The following is a 24130-nucleotide window of genomic DNA, read 5'->3' as shown; positions in this document are numbered from 1 at the left end:
GACCAGTGAGAGTGCCCATTACATAATCACCATAGCTAATACTTTCTGAACACTTACTATGAGCAAAGCACTAAGTGCCCCAGATCACATAGCTAAGTAATACCTTTCTTAACAAGGAAAGATAGTCATTAAGAAAGAGCTTTGTGAAAATGTCTGGCTCTCTGGGAGATGGGTTAAGTGACTTTTAGTTACATGGGGTAAGATCTCTACTCTCCTCCAACAGAACTGTTCAGTCCCTCCTGTGTAGCACTAGGTCATGTCATCAAAAAATAATCTGCCAAATAAATCTTTGATAGTACATCCTTATCCTTTTATCTAAGTTAAGACACAAAGATAATTCTTGTCCTGAAGGAATTATAACCTGATAGAAAAAGATGTAAACATGTAATTATATATCATTACTTAAGTACAGTTTTGACTAATTCTAAGACAGAGTTGAATGAATTTAGTAAAGTATTTAAATAATAAGTGTGGTGAAGTTTAATGGGTATGATATTAACATTTCATCTATGGTATAATGCATAATCTCATTTCCACTAACTTATCTTTGTGTCTTTGTATCTTTGTGTCTTGAACACCCAGCATGGTGGGACACAAAATATACTTTAAATATGTTGAATACTGAGTTCCTTTGCATTCAGGCAAATGGGTAATGGGTTTGTTCATTAGTTCATTTTCTTGTTCATTCATTCCTTCATCCATCTGTGGCGTCCCGTAACACTTAAAATACAATTCATGTTCCTTGGCATGGCCTGAAAGGCTCTGTATGACCTGAGCCCAGCCTACTCATCTCAATTCATCTCCCCAATACTTATTCTTCTTAAACTGTGCTGACATTGTTGCCTGAGAGGTTTAAGTGCTCTTTTTTAAGAGCAAGAGTGATATTTTACAAATACAAATGGACTGTTCATGTCAGAAAAAGACTGAAGAAAAGTTGAGACCAAAGATAAAGATTTAAGGAATCCAGTTTACCTGGGAGAGGCAAATTTTACTACAGAATCATTTTTCAATACTTCTTTAAAGTTGTAACATTATAATACTCTAACATGAATTACTAAAAATTAAGAAAATCACTATAGGAAGCAGATATTTTGGAAAACATTTAAACAAAGTCATTTGTGTTATGTAAATTAAAAAATCGATACTTTAACGACTACTTTTAAAAAAGACTACTTTAAAAACAAGGTGTTGTATTTTTTTAAAAGGCAATAAAATATAAGAACATATTGTGAAATAGTAACGACAATGTTACATATTTTGCCAATAAACTTAAAAAGGTCAAAAGCATTGTATTTCTGGATATGATGGTACTATCACTGAATCAACGGTTTTTCTTATAAGTGATAGGAATTTTTCAGAAGCAAGAGTCATTAGAGAAGACAAAAACAGAGAGAATACTCCCCACTCCCTTGAGGGATTTGCTAGAAGCTTGTCTAGTCACCTGCATTTGTGTGGGATCCTTGAAGCAGCACTGTCAAGGTCTCCATAACCAACAAAGCCAGGTGTTTTTGGTCTTCAACTGAACTACTGTTTCTTGAGTCCCCTAAAAAAAAGGACCAAAGGTTCAAATCACAAAAGTTGTAAGCTTATTTTTTTCTCTTGATTTGGTTTTAATAATTTAATTATTTTTTTTCATATTCACTTTTACCATTAATACAAATGATATAATACAATCTATAAAAATGATACACTCCCAAAAGTAAGGTCGAAATCAGTGTTTAAAGATCTTATTTTGGGATGGCTAGAAAGTTAGAGTTGTCTACCAAACAGGAAGAAGGAAAATGCCAGCACTGGACGACGTATGGGGCTGATGGATCACTGTACAACTGAAACTAATATGACACTGTATGCTAACTAGAATTAAAACAGAACCTCAAAAAAAAGGGGGGGGGGAATGACATAGTATTCTTCTTACAAAGGTTTACCTAATCCAGGCTAAGGTTAACAGGAGAAAGTTAGATTTTAAGGCACTATTTATGAATAGTGCTATCTATTTAAACTGTTTTAATTCATTCACATATTTAATACTAAATGGCAGATACCTTTATGCCTTTATCAGATTAGAAAGGATAAAAAATATCAAATTTAAGATACCTACGTGATAATATATGTGTACATATATAACATCACTAAAAAGATTTATTTTTTGCTCTCTATAATTAAAAACATTCTGAAGCACCTAAACATCCCAATTGTTTCTAGGAGCTTTTTAAATTCCCCCTCAGAAGCAGAAAGTAGCACAAATGACTCATGTGGACCATAAATGTTCCCCTCAATTTCTACCTTCAATTATTTTCCACCACAATGACATATTTCTAGGGCCCTGCTCCTTCCCAATTCCCTAACAGAGGTTGAATCAACAAGTTAATTGTGGGAAATATTCACAAAGATATCACGATAACGCCCATTTTTAAGTCATTCAAATCAACAGCCAAATGAAAAGCAAAAACATGAACAAAACACCCTGCCCAAACCCCTTTATCAAATAAAGGTGGAATTCTGAAAAATGCTTTACCTTGTTCATTTAGTGCCTGAGTTGGATCCTTCAAGAGGGCAGCATATTTGTGCAAAAGGTTTACCATGACCTCCAGAAGGCCCACCTCCCTGAACACATCTTTAAATATGTAGTCATGTCGTGTAAACTTAAGAAGTGTCTTCATTGCAATAATGCTACAGTGGTAAGAAGAGCTAGATTTTAAGAGGATGCTAACACTAATGAGTTCTTTACAAGGGATGTAATTTAAGCTAAAAACGACAAACTCCAGCATCTCAAAGTATTTGCTTTGTACTTCCGGGAGTTTAGAAATCTTTTCTGCAAACTGTGACAGTGTGTGCTGTGACTCGAGGATGAAGTAATTGGCATTGTCAGCCATGTAAATATTTGTGATGGCATCAAGGATGATCTGGGCAAGGAAGTTGGTTTTTGCTTTTAAAAATGCATTCTGAAGCACTGCAAAGGCTTGGATGTTTCTCACACTGTGACCTGAAATGGAAAACAAGAAACACATTCTGTTTTCACAAAAAGTCCTGTTTTTCTCCATCCAACTTCAGTCATTTAATTAAAAACAATACTGTTAAAACTTATAATGCATCATTATGAATACTCCAATTCAAGAATAGTATATACTGAAACATTTTTCTGTAATATTTCTGAAACATTTTTCTGTATTTTCTGTATTTTTACAGAAAATAAAGCATATTATGTAAGTCCAGCCTTCCGAGTTTGGAAATATGCAGGGATTTCTTTCTTTCTTTCTTTCTTTCTTTTTTTTTTTTTTTTTATCTGTAAGATGTACCTTGACTGTAAGAACAGTTACCTCTCATGAAAAGACTTTTAGCCAGAAGCAGTAAAAGGCCAGGGAACAGCAAGAATGCAAGCAGGAAAATAGGAGGCTGAAAATTCTCTAAGTTCCAGTGTCTCTTTATCATTACTACACTAGAACTTTCACAAATTTTAATTTGAAAATGCATTTTGTTTTCAGGCTAAGAGTGCAATTTCTTCACATATGTTTGTTAAAGCCACTTATAGCTACCTACTAGCGGTATTTTTTAACATCTGATTTTTAAACATACCAACCGAGAAAAAATATCTGTACGCCTGGCTCTTGTGAGGCAAATTAGTAAAAATAATTATAAAGAAATTAACATATAAAGTATTTGAAGCAACTGAAAACAAGTGATTGGCTCTAAGAACTGTCCCCAGGTTCATAACTACTAGGAGTACAGGACATTTGTCAGAGTGACCAAAACATTAATCTAGTGCCAAGAAATTAGCATAGTACCTTACAGCATAAGCCAGGTATCAGAAAGAAGATAAACACAGAACTAGGAAAAATAAAAAATGAGTTAGAAAGAATGTCCAAGTGATTTCAATTTTGTTTATCTATAACATAAAATTTCTTCTATGTGTAGCAAATACCAAAGATATATTTTTACTTCCAGCTCCAGATTAATAGTATGCTTGCTCTTTGAGGACATCTTTCCTTTTTATTACTGCAGGTAATAAATCAAAAACCAAGCTCAGATGGACTGGTGGACATACAAATTGTTAAAGTCTGACTACAAGTGACCAACAATGACAAATAAAGTTAAAGGATAATTATAACCTGTATTTTGCATCTTTCAACTAAGTGACAATGTATCAGTTTTCACTATAAAGAAAGGAGTCAAAACGAGCTGAGCTTAGACTAATATGGGAAAATTTGGAATTTTTCAAGTTTTATCTTCATTATTTGGTTTGAAGTGATGTTACTGGCAAAAGATAAGGAATCTTAATAACCAATCCCAAGAACAAATTGTCCACCATAAAAAGGCGAACCAAATACAATGTGTACACATACAAACAATTAAAAGTCAAATATAGGGGCACATGGGTGGCTCAGTTGGTTAAGCGTCCAACTCTTGATTTTGGCTCAGGTCATGATCTTAGGGTCCTGGGATTGAGCCCTGCTTTGGGCTCCACATTCAGGATTCTGCTTGAGATTTTCTCCCTCTCTCCCTCCCCTCCGCTTGTGTTCTCTTTCTAAAATAAGTAAATAAATCTTAAGAAAAAAAGAAAAAGAAAAAGCTTTCTGCTGATGATGATACAAATTTTTATTAAAGTTCTTACTATAAAGTACAGGAATATTAGTCATTCTCAAGCATTAACATACACAGATAAGTTTATCACCTTCATTAATAACTCAGTTTACCCTTTTCTTTAAATTTTATGTATCTATACTGTTCTATTTGATTTAAAAATCAGCACTAAAAATAAGGTTGGTAAACTATATGTATAGAGCAATATAAGGTAGGTACATTCATGTTTCCTCTTTTAAATGTGATAATCAATAAATATGTAAAAAATTCCTTAGTAACAGGAATTTGCTTTTCACAGATGATAAAAGGGAAACCAGTGAAACAAAGCAAATATTCCCCCAAAGTACCCTGAAGAAATAACTGACCAAAAGATAAACAGTGTCAACGTATCAGAATATAGCCAGCCCAACCCCTAAACAGTCCAAACCAACGAGTTAAAATCTGCAGACTATCACTGCTTCATTCTATCAGTGCTACACACAACACTGTCACACTTGGCTTTCCTCATCTCTATTCCTTCACAAGAATCCATCAACTCTTATCCAAAACTAGATTAAAAAGAAATGTAACAACAGCAAAGGAAAAAAAAACCACTAAAACCAAAAATCAAACTTAACAAATTCACAGATAAAAATGGTCAGTATTTTTAAAAAACCAAATGCATTTCTAGAAACTAGCAACAAGAAATCTGAAATGAAATTAAGAAAACAATTCTGTTCATAATAGTATCAAGAAGAATATTTAAGGATAAACTTAACAGAAGATTTGAAAGTCTTGTAGTATGTAAACTATAAAACTATGCTTAGAGAAAATAAGATCCAAGTAAATGGAAAGATATATATAATATATATATAATATATATTATATATATTATATATACAATAATATGTATATAATATATATAATATATATTATATATATATAACATATATATCTTACATGGATTGGAAGATTCAATATTGTTAAAATGTTATTTCTCCCCCAGGTTGATATCCATTTGCACTCCCAATCAACTCCCAGTCTCAGGCTTTTATTTTCATTTTTTTAAAAGTTGACATGATTATTAAATTTATGTGGAGTTCAAAGATATAGAATGGCCAAAGTAATTTTGAAAAGGAAGAACAAAATTGGACAACCTACATGACTTTATTTTAAGACTTACTTTAAAGATACAGCTAAAAAAAAAAGATACAGTAATCAAAACCTTATGGTATTGCCTTAAGGATGGACATATTGATCAATGGAGCAGACGTGAAAATGAATCGCAGATGTATAGTTATACGTGGTCTTTTCAACAAAAGGTCTTGGATAGCCATACTGAAAGGAAAAAAAATTCTTTCCTACCATGTGCAAAAATTAACTTAAAATGTACCACGGACCCTAACAGAAATATCAAAATATGAAACTCCTAGAAGAAAACACAAATCTTAGTTAATTTGGTTAACTAAGATTTTTTCAATATGAGTTAATATCTGCAAAATATTTTTTAAAATAATAAGTTGGACTTCATCAAAATTAAGTTTCCATTCTTCTAAAGATGCTACTAAGAATAAAAGGCAAGTTAAGATCAGGAGAACATACTTAAATAAAAAGTATCTTATAAAAGACTTATCCAGAATATTTAAAGAACTCTTAAAACCCCAATGAAAAGAACAATCCTATCAAACACTGGGCACAGAGATCTGAACCGAAGTTGAGAGATGGCAAATAAACACATTAAAAGATGTTTGAAATCCTTTAAAAAAGTGCAAATTAAAAACACAACTAGATACTACTACACACTCACTAGAATGTCTAAAAACAAGTGTTGCTGAGGATGTAAAGCAAACTTTCTCACACTGCTGCTGACATGAGGGCAAATGGGATAGCTACTTTATAAAACAGTCTGACAGTTTCTCATAAAGTTAAAGATACATATGACCTAGCAATTCTATGGCTTGGAATATACACCAAAGAAATGAAACTATACATCCCCACAAAGACTTGTTTCATATAAATATTCATATAAACATTAGTCATGACAGTTAAATAAATGCCATCAATTGATGAACAGGTAAACAAAGTGCAAGAAATCCACATAATGAAATACTTTCCAAAAAAGGAACAAACTTTAAACACATGCAATCACATGGACGAATCACAAAAGTGAAAGAAACCAGATACAAAAAAACTACATACTGTATGATTCTAATTTATGAAATTCTAGAAAGGGCGAAACCACAGGGTGAAACCAAAGCAGATCAATGGCTGCCAGGGCAAGTGGGAGGGGAAGCAGGGATTGAACGCAAGGGAAACAAGTAAATCTTTAGAAGGATGGGAACATTCCATATCATGATTACAGTGGTGATTACACAAGCATATATATTTATGAAAACTCATCAAATTCGACACTTAAAATGTACAGATTTGAATATATGCAAATGATGCCTCAATAATGCTGACGGAAAAAAAAAATCCCATATTCTCTTTATGAAACACAGCTATCTCCTTTAGTCTGCACAATAACCTTAACAAAGCAGGCCATGGGAAATAGGTATTTTTTGACTTACAAACTAAATTCAAAATGATCTAGCTTGATACATTCATTTTATAGAATACTGCATCAATTTTTCTGAAGAAGACAGTGATATTTAGAAAGGTTCAATGACTCAAGAGTCACCCAGATTCTGACTCTTAGGGCACTGTCCTTTCTAGTTAATCTCGCTTTCGTAGACAACATGTCACTGGATTCTCCCAGTAACCTCTGAAGGTGTTAGGTTATATATTTATTATCCCTGTTACAGATGAGACAATATGAGAAAGACGTATGAGGAAGGTCAATTTTGCTGCATTAATTCTCTCATTACAAAATGATGCTATTGTAATTAGTTATTATGCCAGTATCATAATTGGATTAATTAATCAAATAAAATAAAGTTTAAAAGAAGTATGCTGTGACCTATGTATGCTGTGCTATTCTTTTTACATTATTTTTATTAACATATAATGTATTATTTGCCCCAGGGATACAGGTCTGTGAATCATCAGGCTGTTTACACATTTCACAGCACTCACCATAGTACATACACTCCCCAGTGTCCATAACCCAACCACCCTATCCCTACCCCCCAACCCCTCAGCAACCCTGTTTGTTTCCTGAGATCAAGAATTTCTTGTGGTTTTTCTCCCTCCCGATCCCATCTTGTTTCATTTTTTTCCTTCCCAAGCCCCCAAACTCCCTGCCCTAGCTCTTAAATTCCTCCTATCAGAGAGATGATATTATAATTGTCTTTCTCTGATTGAGAGAGAGAGCACCAGCAGGGGGAGTGGGAGAGGGAGAAGCAGGCTCCCCGCTAAGCAGGGAGCCTGATGGCGGGACTCAAGCCCAGGACCCTGGGATCATGATCTGAGCTGAAGACAGATGCTTAAATGACTGAGCCACCGAGGCACCTCTGCTGTGAGCTATTTTTAAATTAACTCAAAGAAACAGTTAATTGTGGAATACTCAAGCTACAGTCTATATATTAGCAGTTTTTTGAGACTCTTATTTTTTCCTTAATATTTAATAAAGTGAAACCTTGAACTACTCAGTAAGATATGTCTGGATTTCTCCTTACTGCACAGAGACTCACTTAAAAAACTGCACATTGAGAGTACAATTTACTACAGGAAACCTGACAACTCCAATCAAAGTCATGAGTTTTCAATATAATTTTCCCCAATAAATTAAACTTAGGGCTTTCTAGTAAATCCATTTATTCTCACTGAAGAAATAAATTTATAACTGCTGACTTCTATGTCATAAAGCACGAAGATAACATACTCTGAAATTTAAATAACCAGACATGTTGATATTTTGTCTAAATTTTACATGCAAATATCGTAACTGTATCGAATATTTAGTAAGTGACAATCATAGTCAAGAAACCATGAGAGGCCTGCAAGCTCAGGTTCTTTTAGAAAGGTTATTATGAAGTTAAAAAAATTAAACTGTAAAACTAGCTTGCACTCTCATGTAACTATAAATGTTATTAACTAAAAAAGGTCTCTTAATAAAATATCACTAGATGAGGAGTCAAAGTTGGGAAATCGTAACTGTACAAAATTTACTCCCCGATCTGAAATAAATAATATAAAGTCTTTGTGGGGCACCTGGGGGCTCAGTTGGTAAAGCATCCAATTTCAACTCAGGTCACAATCTCGGGGTTGTGAGATCCAACCCCTCAGCAGACTCTGTGCTGGGTATGGAGCCTGCTTAAGATCTCTCTACCTCACCAAAAAAAAGAGAAAGTCTTTGTACCTGTATTTGTTTAGTTTTAAAATACAAGCATTTGTGACTCAGGCTTTCTATTTACATCTTATATAGAGATAAGCTAAGTGATCAGAGTGTGAATCAAGTTCCAACCACATAAACTGGAAATGTATTAGCCTGCCAACATACAAAAAGGGTCATGTTTAAATTACTAGGCTGTTTGAATGTTAAAATGAAATACTAAAATGTATATTTCATTGGCTGATGATATGTATTATCATATATATTTCATCATATATATCATTTTCAAGCATGTGACCTGGTAAGGCTGTCACCCAAGAACTTGCACCATAAATAAAGCATAAACTCTAATGAAAAATAGCCTATTACACCTTTATACATGTAACAAGGAGCAATCCAAGTCAAACTGATTTATTGTCTCTACTTCTTTGAGTGGCTCAGAATAGGAAGAAAACAAATGACTCACCTTTGCCTGCAGGCTGAGGTACTGCAAAACCAGGCAATAAAAAGGGTGCCCCTGTGGTAATACCAGCTGGTTTTAGTTCATTGACACCATACGTTGTTAGGGAAGTTATCAGATTAACCAGATCTTTCAAGGCATCTTTGGATTCTGCTTCTTTCGCTTGTTCCAATCTAAGAAAAGTATCGTTTGGTAAATATTTTTTCTCTTTTGTTGTATGCTCAAATTTAATAAGGAGAAATTTTCAGTTTGCATATGCAGTAAGTAAAGGTATAAAGTACTCCAAGATGTTTCTTTGTACAATTTTTCCTTATATAAAGACATACTTTAAAAAATCTACAAATTTCATTGTAAGGCACCATAATGAAAAAAAAATTGTAATAGGCTAAGACCTCATATATAACAGCTGATTTTGCATTTAACAGTGTTATTTTAATTTTTTTTAAGATTTTATTTATAACACCATTATTTTAGATTGATCACTAATCTTTGGTATAAAGCACAAAATAAAAGAAGTACATTAAATACCTATTAAGATCCTTAAAAAATCAAAGATTATAAAGTTTCACGGTTTACAACCTAAAATCTTATTAACCATTTCTTTCCGAAGACATTTTCTGTTAACAATTTTTTTTGGGGGGGGGGGATTTTTATGGCTTTTTTTTTTTTCCAATTTATTTATTTTCAGAAAAACAGTATTCATTATTTTTTCACCACACCCAGTGCTCCATGCAAGCCGTGCCCTCTATAATACCCACCACCTGGTACCCAACCTCCCACCCCTCCACCACTTCACTCCCCTCAGATTGTTTTTCAGAGTCCATAGTCTCTCATGGTTCACCACCCCTTCCAATTTACCCAAAAGCACATACCCTCCCCAATGTCCATATCCCTACCCCCCTTCTCCCAACCCCCCTCCCCCCAGCAACCCACAGTTTGTTTCGTGAGATTAAGAGTCACTTATGGTTTGTCTCCCTCCCTATCCCATCTTGTTTCATGGATTCTTCTCCTACCCACTTAAGCCCCCATGTTGCATCACTACTTCCTCATATCGGGGAGATCATATGATAGTTGTCTTTCTCCGCTTGACTTATTTCACTAAGCATGATACGCTCTAGTTCCATCCATGTTGTCGCAAATGGCAAGATTTCGTTTCTTTTGATGGCTGCATAGTATTCCATTGTGTATATATACCACATCTTCTTTATCCATTCATCAGAAAAAAGCAGGAGTGGCAATTCTTATATCAGATCAATTAGATTTTAAGCCAAAGACTATAATAAGAGATGAGGAAGGACACTATATCATACTCAAAGGGTCTGTCCAAGAAGAAGATCTAACAATTTTAAATATCTATGCCCCCAACGTGGGAGCAGCCAACTATATAAACCAATTAATAACAAAATCAAAGAAACACATCAACAATAATACAATAATAGTAGGGGACTTTAACACTCCCCTCACTGAAATGGACAGATCATCCAAGCAAAAGATCTGTTAACAATTTTTAAAAATGAGCTTCTTCGAAAGAGTTCTAAGTCTTTATCTGTATCTCATTAATTAGTTCAGGTACTCTCGTTAGAATACATTTAAATAAAGTTCTGAAGAGTAATTTTTTAGAACCATATTTCTTTAAAAGAACATTTGGAGTCATTATGGAATTATATTTTGACTGTGGCTTTATCGAGAACACAAAAAAGGTGCAAAACTATCTCTTTAAAAGAGTAAGATTTAATGGGGCTTCCTCCATAACAGAACTAATTATTCTAATTAAAATAAAGCTGAAGAATACACTTAAGTAGAAAAAGTTATGTTTAGCCTCACAACTCAGACACCTGTTAATATTCTGATACGGTTTGGGGCACCTGGGTGGCTCAGTGGGTTAAGCCTCTGCCTTCGGCTCAGGTCATGATTCCAGAGTCCTGGGATAGAGGCCCACATTGGGCTCTCTGCTCAGCAGGGAGCCTGCTTTCTTTCCCCTCTCTCTCTGCCTACTTGTGATCTCTGTCAAATAAATAAAATCTTAAAAAAAAATTCTGATATGGTTTATAAACTTGCTCTTTTTTAATTGTGAAAAGTTTGGTCTTAATAATGGTTATTTTTACACCATATACAGAATTTTATAACCTGTTTTTTCCATTTACCAATGTTGACACAAATGCTTCTCCTTTTTAATATAAAATCCCTATAGATATTCTTTTAATGGTCATGAAGAGCCAACCACAGATTTGAGGAAAGGGAAGTGGGATAGCCAGTGGGAATCAGAATACAGGAGCATTAATTTTGTCTACATTTAGGATATTTCTAGGATTAATAACCACAGGTGAGAGTATCAACATTTTTCAGGCTCTTGACCGTAAGTGATCAATCTGCAGGCTCAAAGGATTATACCAATTAACACCCCCCACCCAGTTACATGAAATGCTCACCTCATCACCTTCTATATCCTCCTCTGTAAATTAAGATATATATATATATAGATATATCTATATCATATATATATATATGATATAGATATAGATATAGATATGCGCCAAAGTGTATTCTGGCGAGTTGCTTAGTAGTAATCACAAGTACGTTACACTGGTATTAGAAATAACGAGTTTACAAAATAGTGCTGGTTTAGAACAGATCAAATGATTTAAAAGTAAGTAATGGGCCAGGAACAACTAGTGAGACATGAGTATTTTCTTCTTAATAAATTTGCAACCAGCCATTTTCCCAGGATATGCATAAAACATTTGGGATGGAAAAGGGGGCTTGTGAAACATTTTGTTTTATATATACATTGTAAGGTCTCATTCAATCTACATAATTATTCTTGTTATTAACTATATTAATAAACCACTGGTATAGTAAGAAATCCCAAAAATATAATTAAGCATGAAGACTTTACACTTTAGAAAGATGTCAGTTAGCTCTTCTCTCAGCTACTGAAGAACAGATTTACTTCCACACCTAACCATGGATTCCACCAAGTTTGTAGCCTGCATTTGCAAGCTTAAACTCACTTTTTATACTCTGCCTGCAGACAGGAATAAAAAGAAGTGATTAAAGCCAAGGGGATAAAGTATACATTGAATAAGTGATTAATCCCTTTTTTTTTCATAGCCCCAAACCATGCTGTTTCCATTGACAGAAAAGACTGAATACACATTTAAAATATATTCTTAAATTGTGGGGTCTTACCTAAGCAAGAGATCACAAAGGAAATTATATCCTTGCCATATCCGAAAATCATCCAAAAGGGTTTGGGAAACATCACTTGAATCTTTGAGGAAACAAGAAAGCCCAGCAAACATTTCAACAATTTCTAGGGGAGACAGGTCATCCGATTGCTGCATATTCTGAACACATGTAGATAAACATTCTTTTTCTGCAAAAATTAAGAATAAATACACATTATTTATATCAATTGCTTAAGAAAATTTTTATTCTTAAATTAAAAATTTTATTCTCAATGAAATACTGAATTTTAATGTTATCTATAAAACACTAGAATATAAATATTACACATTCTAAAAGTAAATATAAGACTCAAATTCACTGGAAAAGCTCTGCCACTAAGTAGTAAACAAAGGGTAATACAGGAAATGTTGAAAAATAGTTGACATTATTATAGTTTTTACATCACACTTAGATGTTTTTCATTAAACAAAATGATTGCTTGCTGCCAAACAGTATTTTTGATCTTTTATGTTAGAATAGTGAAAGGATGGGGGGGGGGACCCCAAAAACCTATCTTCTAAGTTTAAAAAGAAAAATCCAATCATTAGTTTAAAAGCTCAAATCGGAGTGAATATGGACCAATGAGATACAGAAATACTTCAGGAAATAAAATTTTTTCAATTATGTTTATACTTATGTTACTCATTTAAAGCACAGTGATACCTTCTCACTAACTTTGGGGATTAAAGGCTTTTCAAAAAGATGTTCTCCCAGCCACCTGCAGGCACATCTGCAGGCCTAGCCCAGTCTCCCCATCAGAGAGATGCTGAGCCTGGACCCCCAAGCAGGCGTCATACACTCCTCACCTCCAGACGCTTTCCCAGCACAGGCAGTGTTCTGAGCCTTATGGAGAGGTGCTGGGTGGATATGACATGTGTTATAGAAGCCCTCATACAGCTGGGCAGGCACTAGGGTGTGAATAGAACTCATTTGTCCTTATGGCACCTTCTGATCTTTTACTTAAAGCAAATTTTCCACGGAACACTCATAACTTAGTAAAGGCACAGAGGAGTGTGGGTTTGAGCAGAATCCGGTTGACTGATGAATCGTGAACAAATTTAAGAACAGAGATGGGTTTTGAATGAAGCATAACTCACTGTGATTTATAAGTTGTTCCATGAAATAGAGTGTAAACTCTCAACATTTTTTTTCTATTATCTTTAACGAAATTGATTTATCTAAAGAAATCCAATGTCACATAACAAAAGCTAATAAGATTTAACATGGGAATGTGGACAAGAAGCATTTAATAACTGATTGATGTTAGGTGAGTGAACAAACAGTTGTATTAAAAATGATTTTGTAAGATTTTCAGGGAAAAAACATATAAGAAGTGAACTATTTCAGATGCTACACTGTCTCCTAGTAAGACATTTTAAAGGGTAACTGACACTTACATAGGAGTTAAACAGAATGCACAATTTCTCCTTAGTAATGATAAGGAATCCACCTAATTTCACTTATGCCCCATTGGCCAGATACTTACCTATCTACTTATGAAATATCTTCAGAAAGGCTTTAAACTATAGTATCACAAAAAAACTTTTTTTCCCCCTCAGGAGAAGAGTAGGGAAGAATAGGCTATGATACCAAACTGACATTCTGATTAAACATTTATAAACAAGGAAATTATTTCAACTCTTGTAGATATCCATTGTTTAGAACATACAGAAACTTCTTACATTTGAAATGTCTCAGAAATAATTTTTTTTTTCTCCTGGCAAAGACCATTTTTAATTTGAAATAGAATCTTTAGAGAACTGAGAGATAAAAAGCAGTCTGTCATCACATGAAGAAGAGAAAAATGAAAGAAACTTAGAGCACTGAAAATGAACATAAAGAAATATTCACCATGAATATACTTCACTACATTGACACTAAGACCATGACGGGATATGGTCATAAGGACTTCTCCAGCACTCTTCCTCCAAGGCAGGTTGTAGGGAGGGCACCAAGAGGTTATTGCACTGAATAAAAGCTGGAGATCATCTTTTTGAGCCAGTTCCTCTGCCGGAGAAACAAAACTGCAGAGTTTCACTAAGATCTAAAGAAACAAAACAAATGTGTATTTAAATAAATGAGTGGTTGGGTAAAGGAGGAGCCAGAAGAGGGCTAGATCTGATTATTAAAAACTCTGAAAGTTCAGGGTTAGTATTAAGTGATATCATTAAAGCCACAATGATGGGTGCTTTAACTCAGGCAATGTTTAAAAAAAACCTATAATTTAGAAGTGTGTTATACTAAGATAGTAAGCCAGACCTACTTTTATCAGCTTATTTAAAATTAACCAAAAAACAAACAAACAAACAAACAAACAACAACAACAAAAAAACACAAAAAAACACCAAAAAAACAAAAACAAAAAAAACCCCAACTCTGTTTACTATTCTGTCTTCTCTGTGGTATTTTTGCATACTGACTCTGAAATGGAATAAATCAACAGTAACTTTCAAGGTCAACATTTTGGTTTTCTAATTTGGTTCCTTAATTCGTAGATTGTCATAGGTGAGAAACAATTTTCTTCTCTAAAAGGGACAGTTTTAGGGAGGTGAGAAAGTAAAAACAGGTCTTGAAAAGTATTTTTAAATTGTTCCAATTTCTATACAGGTAGAAGGAGATATTACAATAACAAAATCATCTTAATTTTTTTTTTAAAGATTTTATTTATTTATTTGACAGAGAGAGATCACAAGCAGGCAGAGAGGCAGGCAGAGAGAGAGAGGTGGAAGCAGGCTCCCTGCTGAGCAGAGAGCCTGATGTGGGCCTCGATCCCAGGACCCTGAGATCATGACCTGAGCCGAAGGCAGCGGCTTAACCCACTGAGCCACCCAGGCGCCCCCAAAATCATCTTAATTCTGAAGCATCTTTCAACTATCTCTAGTAGCCAAAAATCTTCTAAGGCTTGGCTTTCAAAGAAGATTCAAAACTTCTTAAACTTTGGAATGAGAACTTATTCCTTAATTATGATTTGCAGAATACACATTACACTAGTACTCAAAGCACTAAGAGCCACTACTTTTAGAATTCAGCTATGGTTTCTGTCTTCAATGGATTTTTTTCCTGCTTATCTTGTCTCAGCATCAGAAGTTAACTTTTCTTCTCCTTGCTAAAATTTATTTTCTAAATATTCAAAAATATATATCATAATGAATAACGTAACTATAATTTATGTAAATTTTATTCTCTTCAAAGAAATGTGCTTCATGAAATTTGAGTATTTCAGCATCTGTGGGGAAACTGCTAAATATACAAAAAGTATTTAAAATATGTTTTGTCTGAGAAAGTTAGGTTTTTACTTCTCCTATTTCCTTCAATGAAAAAATTTACTTAAATAGAAGGGCTTTCTAATTCATAGTTGCCAAATAGGAGGAAGGGGGGAATAAATGACCAAGAATACAGAGAAATAAGGTATTTACAAAATAGGTAAATACAGGCATTCCCCCTGACACACACAAAAATGCCTGGAGAAATTGCTGGATACTGATTTAATATCTTTAATAGGTTATTATGTTTCCCCATACATGTCAAACGTAACCAAAAAAATAAAATGAAAAAAAGATCATCAACTGCAACAAAATTTATCTACCTTCAAAAAAGTACATCACTGAATATACTTTTCACTGGTTCTCACACTACCTTATGTGATTAGAGAAGTATGTCATTTCTCTAATTTGTAACATAAAAACAAACTTGAAAATAAAATACTTTCTCCAAAACAAATCTTTCTTCTCAAAAATGAACTGGATTTAATTCCTTAAATTTGTTGATTTTTAAAATAACTAGCTCTTAATCTTTAAAGGCAAAAGGATTCTCAGAAATAACCTCATGTAATCCTTTCATTTTATAGAACAGAAAACCAGTCTATATCTCATTCATCTCCTATATACTAACCATTTCTATTTGTAGGGACTCTGTTATTAACTCTAGCCAAGTGTGGCAGAAAATAACTGGCCAAATCAACACAACTACATAAAAACCACAAAACAAACAAAACAACACAGTGGATGCCTACATCAACCAGTACCAATGCTAAGAACCCAGGAAACCAACTGTCACATAACATAAACATACGGATTTCATGTATCATAAACAGTATGTGTTCTGAAAACATCTGGTAAGTCTGTCCCCACTGGCATTCTAGACAAAGTGGCGACCACAGTGTCCTGTGAGGAGAAAATGAAATAAGGAAGTGATGCTAAAGGAGCACTGGATTAGGAGGTGGCAAGAGCCAGGCCCCCATCCCTGCCATATAACTGCTGTGGACTACAGCCTCAGCTATTAGTTTCTGTAACTTTAAACGGAGAGTTTCATCCAAATTCTCGTTGAAGTTCCTTTTGGCCTTAACATTCAATGGTTCCAATACGCTGAAATGAATCTCACATTAATTTGGAAACACCCACGGCCTTCAGATACAGAAAACATTTTTTTAAGTTTTAGAAGAAATCTTTGCTATACTTAATTAGCATTAAAAACACAAAATTCAGCCTCCGTTTATTGCCAAAGGTATTAATTAGTTCTTTAGAAGAGCTTTATTGAAATAGGGTTACTAGCCTATAAGCAAAGACTAACCCACTACATTCATTAGCAATGTCTTTAAGCAGCTTTAATTCCTATGGGATTTACTCCTTTGTTTATTCCCATTGCTTTTCTCATCCAATCTAATTCAGGACTCAGATAAACATAACTTCTAATCCTCCATCTGCCATTTGCTTTCATCATCATTTTGTGGAAAAACAAAACCTCTGAAGTCATGGGATGCCTTCCAAATGATATGAGATAATGGATTTACCTAACTACTAGCAAAAAGTATCTAAGAAATCCAGTGTTCAATAAATATTTGTTGAATTAGTACTTTACTGATAATCTTGTCTTTTCCCTTTTTTTGTTGTTTTTTAAGATTTTATTTATTTGAGAGAGAGCGAGTGCACACATGTGTGCATGAGCTGGGGTGGGGGGTGGGAAAAGCAGGCTTCCTGCTGAGCAGGGAGACTGACCTGGAGCTCAAGCCCAGGACCCTGGAATCATGACTTGACCTGAAGGCAGATGCTTAAACAACTGAGCCACCCAGGTGCACTGTGCCTTTTCCTTTCTAAAACCACCTTAGTCTCCCTCTCTCTTGTCCTCTCATTGCTCACCCCTCCACAAAGCTCTTCATCAAAGACCCCACTACCACATATCCAGCTCCACCTTAACCACAGCAGATCCACTGTCCTCTCAGCTACTGAGGGAACTGGCCCTGGTGGTGGAAAGAGCAGCAATCGAAGGGTCTTTTAGTTCATGTCTACCACACACAAACCATCGCTTTGCGTTTTATTTCACTTAATCCTCACAAAAATCCTTTAGGTAGGTATCATTTTCCTGACTTCAGAGGTGAGAAATGTGCATCTTAAATTATGTAATTGCAGAGAACTGAATTCAAACAGGTGTCGTTTGTTTTTATTTTTTTTAATTGAGGTGAAACATGTAACACAAAATATACCATCTTAATCATTTTTAAGTATAGCGTTCATTTCATGCACGTTACTGTACAACAGCTCTCTAGCACATTTTCATCCTGCAAAACTGAAACTCTATACCCACTGAACAACAACCCTTTGTTCATTACCCTCTGACACTTGGGAACCACTGTCCTACTTGCTAAGAGTTTGACCACTTTGATTCACAGAAGTGAAATGACACAGTACCTGTCCTCTTGTGTCAATGTGGTTTTTCTGAACACTGTATTAGTCCCATAGATAGACTGTATTCCACATTTGTGTACTCTGTTTTGAAAATTTTCTCCCAAGGAAGGATATCAAAATGATGGCCAGACAAACTAACAAAGGTCTACTAAACCCTGGTTAACTGCTAATGCTATTAAAGGAATAGCAGCAACATCAGTAAAGAACTTTATAAGCAGAGAGCAGAGGAGATGGCGGCAGCCTTTAACAAGTGAAATATTTATAGGCTAGGAATTTCCTGTATTTAGAGCAACGAACAGAATTTCTCGTATTTTAAGAACTGTTACCCCAGGGGCACCTGGGTGGCTCAGTGGGTTAAAGCCTCTGCCTTCAGCTTGGGTCATGATCCCGGGGTCCTGGGATCAAGCCCCTCGTCGGGCTCTCTGCTCAACGGGGAGCCTGCTTCCTCCCCTCTCTCTGCCTGCCTCTCTGCCTACTTGTGATCTCTGTCTGTCAAATAAATAATAAGACCTTAAAAAAAAATTAAAAAGAAAAAACAACAAACTATTACCCCAAATTTAATATGACTGTCAACAGAAGTTTTTTTGCTTATTCCCTTTTAGAGATGTCATTGCCTTATCAAAGGATACCTTAATATTTGAATCTGTCCAGAGAAATAAACTTGTTAATGCCTCACTCCATTACTCCTCAAAGTAAGTGTTCAGATTCAAGAAATATGGCAATTATATGAGACAAAGTCAATAATAAAGAGCATAGAAGGGGTGCCTGAGTGGTTCAGTTGGTTAAGTGTCTGCCTTCGGCTCAGGTCATGATCCCAGCCAGGGTCCTGGGACACAGCCCCACATCAGGCTTCCTGCTCAGCGGGGAGTCTGCTTCTCTTTTCTCTCTGCCTCTCCCCAAACTTGTGCACTCTTTCTAACTCTCTCTCTCTCAAATAAATAATTAATAAAATCTTAAAAATATATGAGAGCATGGAATATTATAGAAAATGGAATAGGCAGAACATCTCTTTGAGGAGTACACCTGTTTCATTTTAAACAGACTGGTATTGCTGGGCAGACAAATAGCACCTTCCACACCTGTACAAAAACTTTCTGGAGTAGTCCACGACGTTCTGCTACAGGTAGCTCATTCTGTGCACCTCCAACGGCCTCAGGCACATGTGGAAGGTCAAAAAACAGATATAAACATTTAACCAGGGTGGAAGGCACTGACATCGTTGTCATGCAGTCCACGGTTTTCTGGAAAACAAACCAATAAATAAGTGAATAAGCAGACAGACAGATATAACTGTAACTGGTGCAGCTAAGGAAATTCACAAATTTTAAGCCAGATGTTAAATCATTAACTTACAAATGTTAAGCCAGAAAATTACATACAAAATAACTTCTTAAATGCCTGAAAAATTACTCCATGCTGACAAATACTCATTTTCCATTTGGACAAGTTTGCTTTAATCAAAGATTGAGATGTATTTGTTATTTATTAAGTTTACTATTTACTTATTAAGAGGCAGAATGTTTCAAAGAATATAAACTTTGCAATCTGGAAAAAAGACACTTAACCATAAATTTGGGCAAACGAATTTTGCTGGACTTCACTTTTCTCTCCTATAAAACAGATATAATGCCAATTAGGTCTCAGAGCTAATATAAGCATTATATAACAAACACGAGCTATATTATGCACTACATTATGTATTAGTAGTTGCTTGACCATGATTTTTATTCTTAAAATACATTCTTGAGGCTGGAAGTACACTTGAGGGATAAAGCCACCACACACACACACACACACACACACACATTTCTGTATAATTTTCAACAATTTCTAAAGCAAAAAATTCCACCTTCTTGTTATGGTGAGGCTTCCAGTATTCTTAAGAAGTATGCTATAATAATTGGCAAATTTTCTCATAGTGAAGTTTGGAATAAAAAGTTTTACCACGCTGGAGATCAAGAGCTGGCATAATCTGTATTAAGTTTCTTAGCTTTCTCATCAAGCAAGTTTTGAATGCATAGGGTATGTCTGGCAGTGTGCTAGGCACAGGACATGCAATGACAAAGCACCCCTGCCCTTCAGAAGACCGCGGTCTACTAGCAGAAGTCAGTTCGACTATGATTTAATCTCTTATGCATAGTGATGACAGTACACTGGCTAATATAAAGGGAATTATCAACACTGCCAGGAACAGAATGGAAAAGTATAGGAATTAAGAGGGGAAAGATCATCTGGAAGATATATAGGAGGTTGAACTCTACAGTATAGTATGTTTCAGGAACCTGAGTCCAAAACTGTTAATTCCTGAAAAGCCACAATAACAACATCAAATCTTTAACAAGTGTTAATTATAAAACAGGCATAAGGCTAAGCATTTTAATTACTCATCTATTCCTCCATCAACCCTACAAGGTATATTCTATTATTGTATGATCCTGACTTTATACATGAAGCAGTTGAAACTCATGACTGACATAACCTGCCCTAGGAGACAAAACAAGCTGAATGATCCCCACGTGCATATGTCTGATGACCTATGTATGCATATGGTCTCCCAATCTGGTCTGACTTTTATTTCCCTGGCACTGGAGAACCACTGAAGTGTTACAAACAAAGGAATAACAGAACCAGATTTCAGAAAATTAGCCAGTGGTAGTCTAGATATGTTAGATATAAAAGCAAGAAAGCCAAAGTAATTAGGAAACTCTTACAGAAAACCATATGAGAGATGGGGCTTGAACTAATGCAGTAGCAGGGTGATGAGAGGAGAGAGACTTTGCAACAATCCCTTGCAAATAAAAAACCAAAAACTAAAAACCAATACCCCCCCCCAAAAAAAAAAAAAAAAAGAACAATTCCTTGCATGATCTGGTCCTTTTCTACACATCCAGTATCATTTCCTGCCTCTAAATATTTTAAAAACCCTTTACTCTTCCCACTATGATTACTTCTAGTTACGACATCTCCATATTTCTGATGTTCAGTTTAAAGTCTGCCCATGTCAGATGCTTTACTTCGTCATCTTTCCTCCTACCCCCACCTACAAAATTTGGAACTCTAACATTTCACATTTCTATTTTCATAGCACTATGTATACCCCCCATGACTGCATTTTATTTTCTTTTTTAATGGTTCAGGTTTTTTTCTTTTTTTAAGGTTTTATTTATTTATTTGACAGAGAGAGCACACAACAGGGGGAGTGGCAGACAGAGAGAGAGAGGGAGAAGCAGATAGTCGTCTGAGCAGGGAGCCCGATGCTGACTCAATGCCAGGACCCTGGGATCATGACCTGAGCTGAAGGCAGAGGCTTAACCCACTGAGACACCCAGGTGCCCCATGATTGCATTTTATAGTGTTATCTTCATCTACTCCATCTTTGTCATCTACATGTTGACTTAGGACATGTTTTTGTCATCTATGTTCCTCACCACTACCAACAGGAAATGGCAAGTAAACAAACAAGCCAACTCAAAATATATAACCCTGAATTTTCTTTTAAAAGGTCTCTTTTTCAGGGCACCTGGGTGGCTCAATTGTAAAGTGTCTGCCTTTGGCTCAGGTCATGATCTCAGGGTTCTGGGATCGAGTGGCATGTCAGGCTCTCTGCTCAGCAGGGAGCCTGCTTCTCCCTCTCCACCCTGCTCATGCTCTCTCTTACCATCTCTCTCACTATCTCAGTCTCTCTCTCTCAACATTAAATAAATAAAAATCTTTAAAAACAGAATAAAAATAAAATAAAATGTTTTTTTCTAGTCAGGTTATTACTAGCTTTCCCTTTCCCTTAGGCAAAATATATGACTTCTCATTTTCATTTTATAACTGATAGACTAAAAGTATAACTTGGCATCCAAACTAGTAATTGGCAACATTTGTAATTTTTTTAAAAAGTGATTAGGTTCCCCCTGATTCTTTTCTTACTCTTTTAAGGCAATCTGTCCAGTTGTACACATTTAAGCTAATTCACATTTATTGACTTTCCAGTGTGTTAGGAATTTTGGTAGGACACACTTTTTGTTCACACTTGAGAAAGACAGCATCTACAGAAAATGTGATTAAAACTTAGAAATATTCCAGGGTGCCTGGGTGGCTCAATAGCTTAAGCGTCCACCTTCAGCTCAGGTCACAATCTTGGGGTCCTGGGATCGAGCCCCATGGTGGGCTCCTTGCTCAGTAGAGAGTCTGCTTCTCCCTCCCCCTCAATCCCTCACCTCTACTACTGTTCTCTCCCTCAAATAAATAAATAAATAAATATCCTTAAAAAAAAAAAAAAAAAAAAAACAAAACCTCAGAAATATTCTAATGAAAATGATTATTTTACATGTTATTCTAAACCAAACCAAATTTTGGTACAGTTAATAGGGAGGCATTTATAGCTACCATCAACAGCAAACAAAACTGACATTTTGATAGTCTTCTGGTCTGGTCACAGATACATGGAAACAGCGGGCCTCTTCAGGACTATCTAAAGGTTACTTGGAGAAAACAAACATCTCCATTAGCCGAGGACTCAAAGGTTGCCTGGGATGTGGGGTTTCCAGAGCTAAAATCTGGGAAGTCCCAGGTACATCAGAGCAAGTTGGTCTAATTCCTTTTGTGATGTTAAGCAAGCAAGAAAGAAACAAACCTAAACCAGCAAACCAAAGAGGAAAACAGATCATTCTAAGGGAGAAAAGTCCCAGGGCTACTACTTGAGGCTAATGACTATTGCCAGGATATGGTTACTAAGAAATATGCACTGTTTCTACTGTGGCCTGTCACTGTAGTATGACTAGTGTCACACCCACCTTTGTAAATCCCATTATTAAATGATGTAAGTTGTTTAAAACCCCCACTGTAATTTAGATAATAACCATTCTCAAGACTGGCACTAACTTTGATAGGTAATTCTACTCAGAACTGTAGAAGGTCGAATAAACTTTCATGCCCACATCACAGGCCAAGAGTCAGGCATCCAATCAGATCATCACTGAGTAGATGCAACACAGATCACGGCAGATGTTTAAAGGTGACTGGGCAGGGGGAGTGGCAATCTCCAGAATAAATCAAGTGGGAAGGGAATACATATCATCCTGAAAACATCAGTATTCCCCTATTTTCCCATAAAGTTAAAAGAATTTAAAAGTATTTTCCATGTCATTTATTCCTTATTAGTGAAGTGACATTAGATAATTCTTCTAAGGCAAGTGCCCTTGATATGAGGAATTTGAGAAAGAAGACAGAGGATCACAGGGGAAGGGAGAGAAAAATAAAACAAGATGAAATCAGAGATGGAGACAAACCCTAAGAGACTCTTAATCTTAGGAAACAAACTGAGGGTTGCTGGAGGGGAGGAGGGGTTGGAGGGATAGGGTGACTGGGTGATAGACATTGGGGAAAGTATGTGTTATAATGAGCACTGGGTATTATATAAGACTGATAAATCATAGGCCTGTACCCCTGAAACAAATACATTGTATGTTAATTAATTGAATAAAAATAAAGACTGGGGGTGGGGGTAGGGAATGGGGGTGTGATAGCTAAAGGGTACAGGGCTTCTTTTTGGGATGATGGAAATGTTCCGAAATAGCCTGTGGCTACACAACTCTGTGAATATATTAAAAACCACTGAATTACACACTTTAAATGGGTGAGTTATATGGTATGTAAATTACCTAAAAGAAAAAAGAATAAATGTGTTTAAAAAACTTAGAGGGGGGTGGAGAAAGAAGGCAAGAGCCCTAACACGGGTCACAGCAATGTTGGTCTGGGCCACATGGAGCCGGAGTTCGGGGCTACTCGCCTACAGTCACAGAAGTCCAGTGCTGTACCTGGCACACTGTGCACTGGTATCATGTTCCACGTGTTATGACATGACAAAGACGGAAAATGCTATTCAAGTTAGGCATTCCCTCAGGTATAAAATTAATAAAACAGAATTCTCTTCATAGAGAT

The 24130-nt window shown here is 35.5% G+C and overlaps 1 protein-coding gene across 5 annotated transcripts in view; it reads right to left on the bottom strand.

Annotated features, from left to right (window-relative positions):
- Positions 1 to 24130, bottom strand: part of WDFY3 (WD repeat and FYVE domain containing 3) — a 276729-nt gene that overhangs the window by 132473 nt on the left and 120126 nt on the right. For all 5 annotated transcript variants that reach the window (XM_044224616.1, XM_044224612.1, XM_044224613.1 and 2 more), the window contains 6 exons: positions 19279 to 19440; positions 14370 to 14562; positions 12480 to 12666; positions 9297 to 9463; positions 2516 to 2983; positions 1442 to 1543 (listed from right to left, as the gene is read on the bottom strand). In XM_044224616.1, coding sequence (XP_044080551.1) covers positions 1442 to 1543; positions 2516 to 2983; positions 9297 to 9463; positions 12480 to 12666; positions 14370 to 14562; positions 19279 to 19440 — 1279 coding nt within the window. The remainder of the gene's footprint in view (positions 1 to 1441; positions 1544 to 2515; positions 2984 to 9296; positions 9464 to 12479; positions 12667 to 14369; positions 14563 to 19278; positions 19441 to 24130) is intronic.

The sequence above is a fragment of the Neovison vison genome, chromosome 11 (assembly GCF_020171115.1).
Source record: "Neovison vison isolate M4711 chromosome 11, ASM_NN_V1, whole genome shotgun sequence".
NCBI classification, from domain to species: Eukaryota; Metazoa; Chordata; class Mammalia; order Carnivora; family Mustelidae; genus Neogale; species Neogale vison.
Note: the sequence above shows the minus strand (reverse complement) of the source record. Positions and strands in the feature narration are given on the sequence as shown.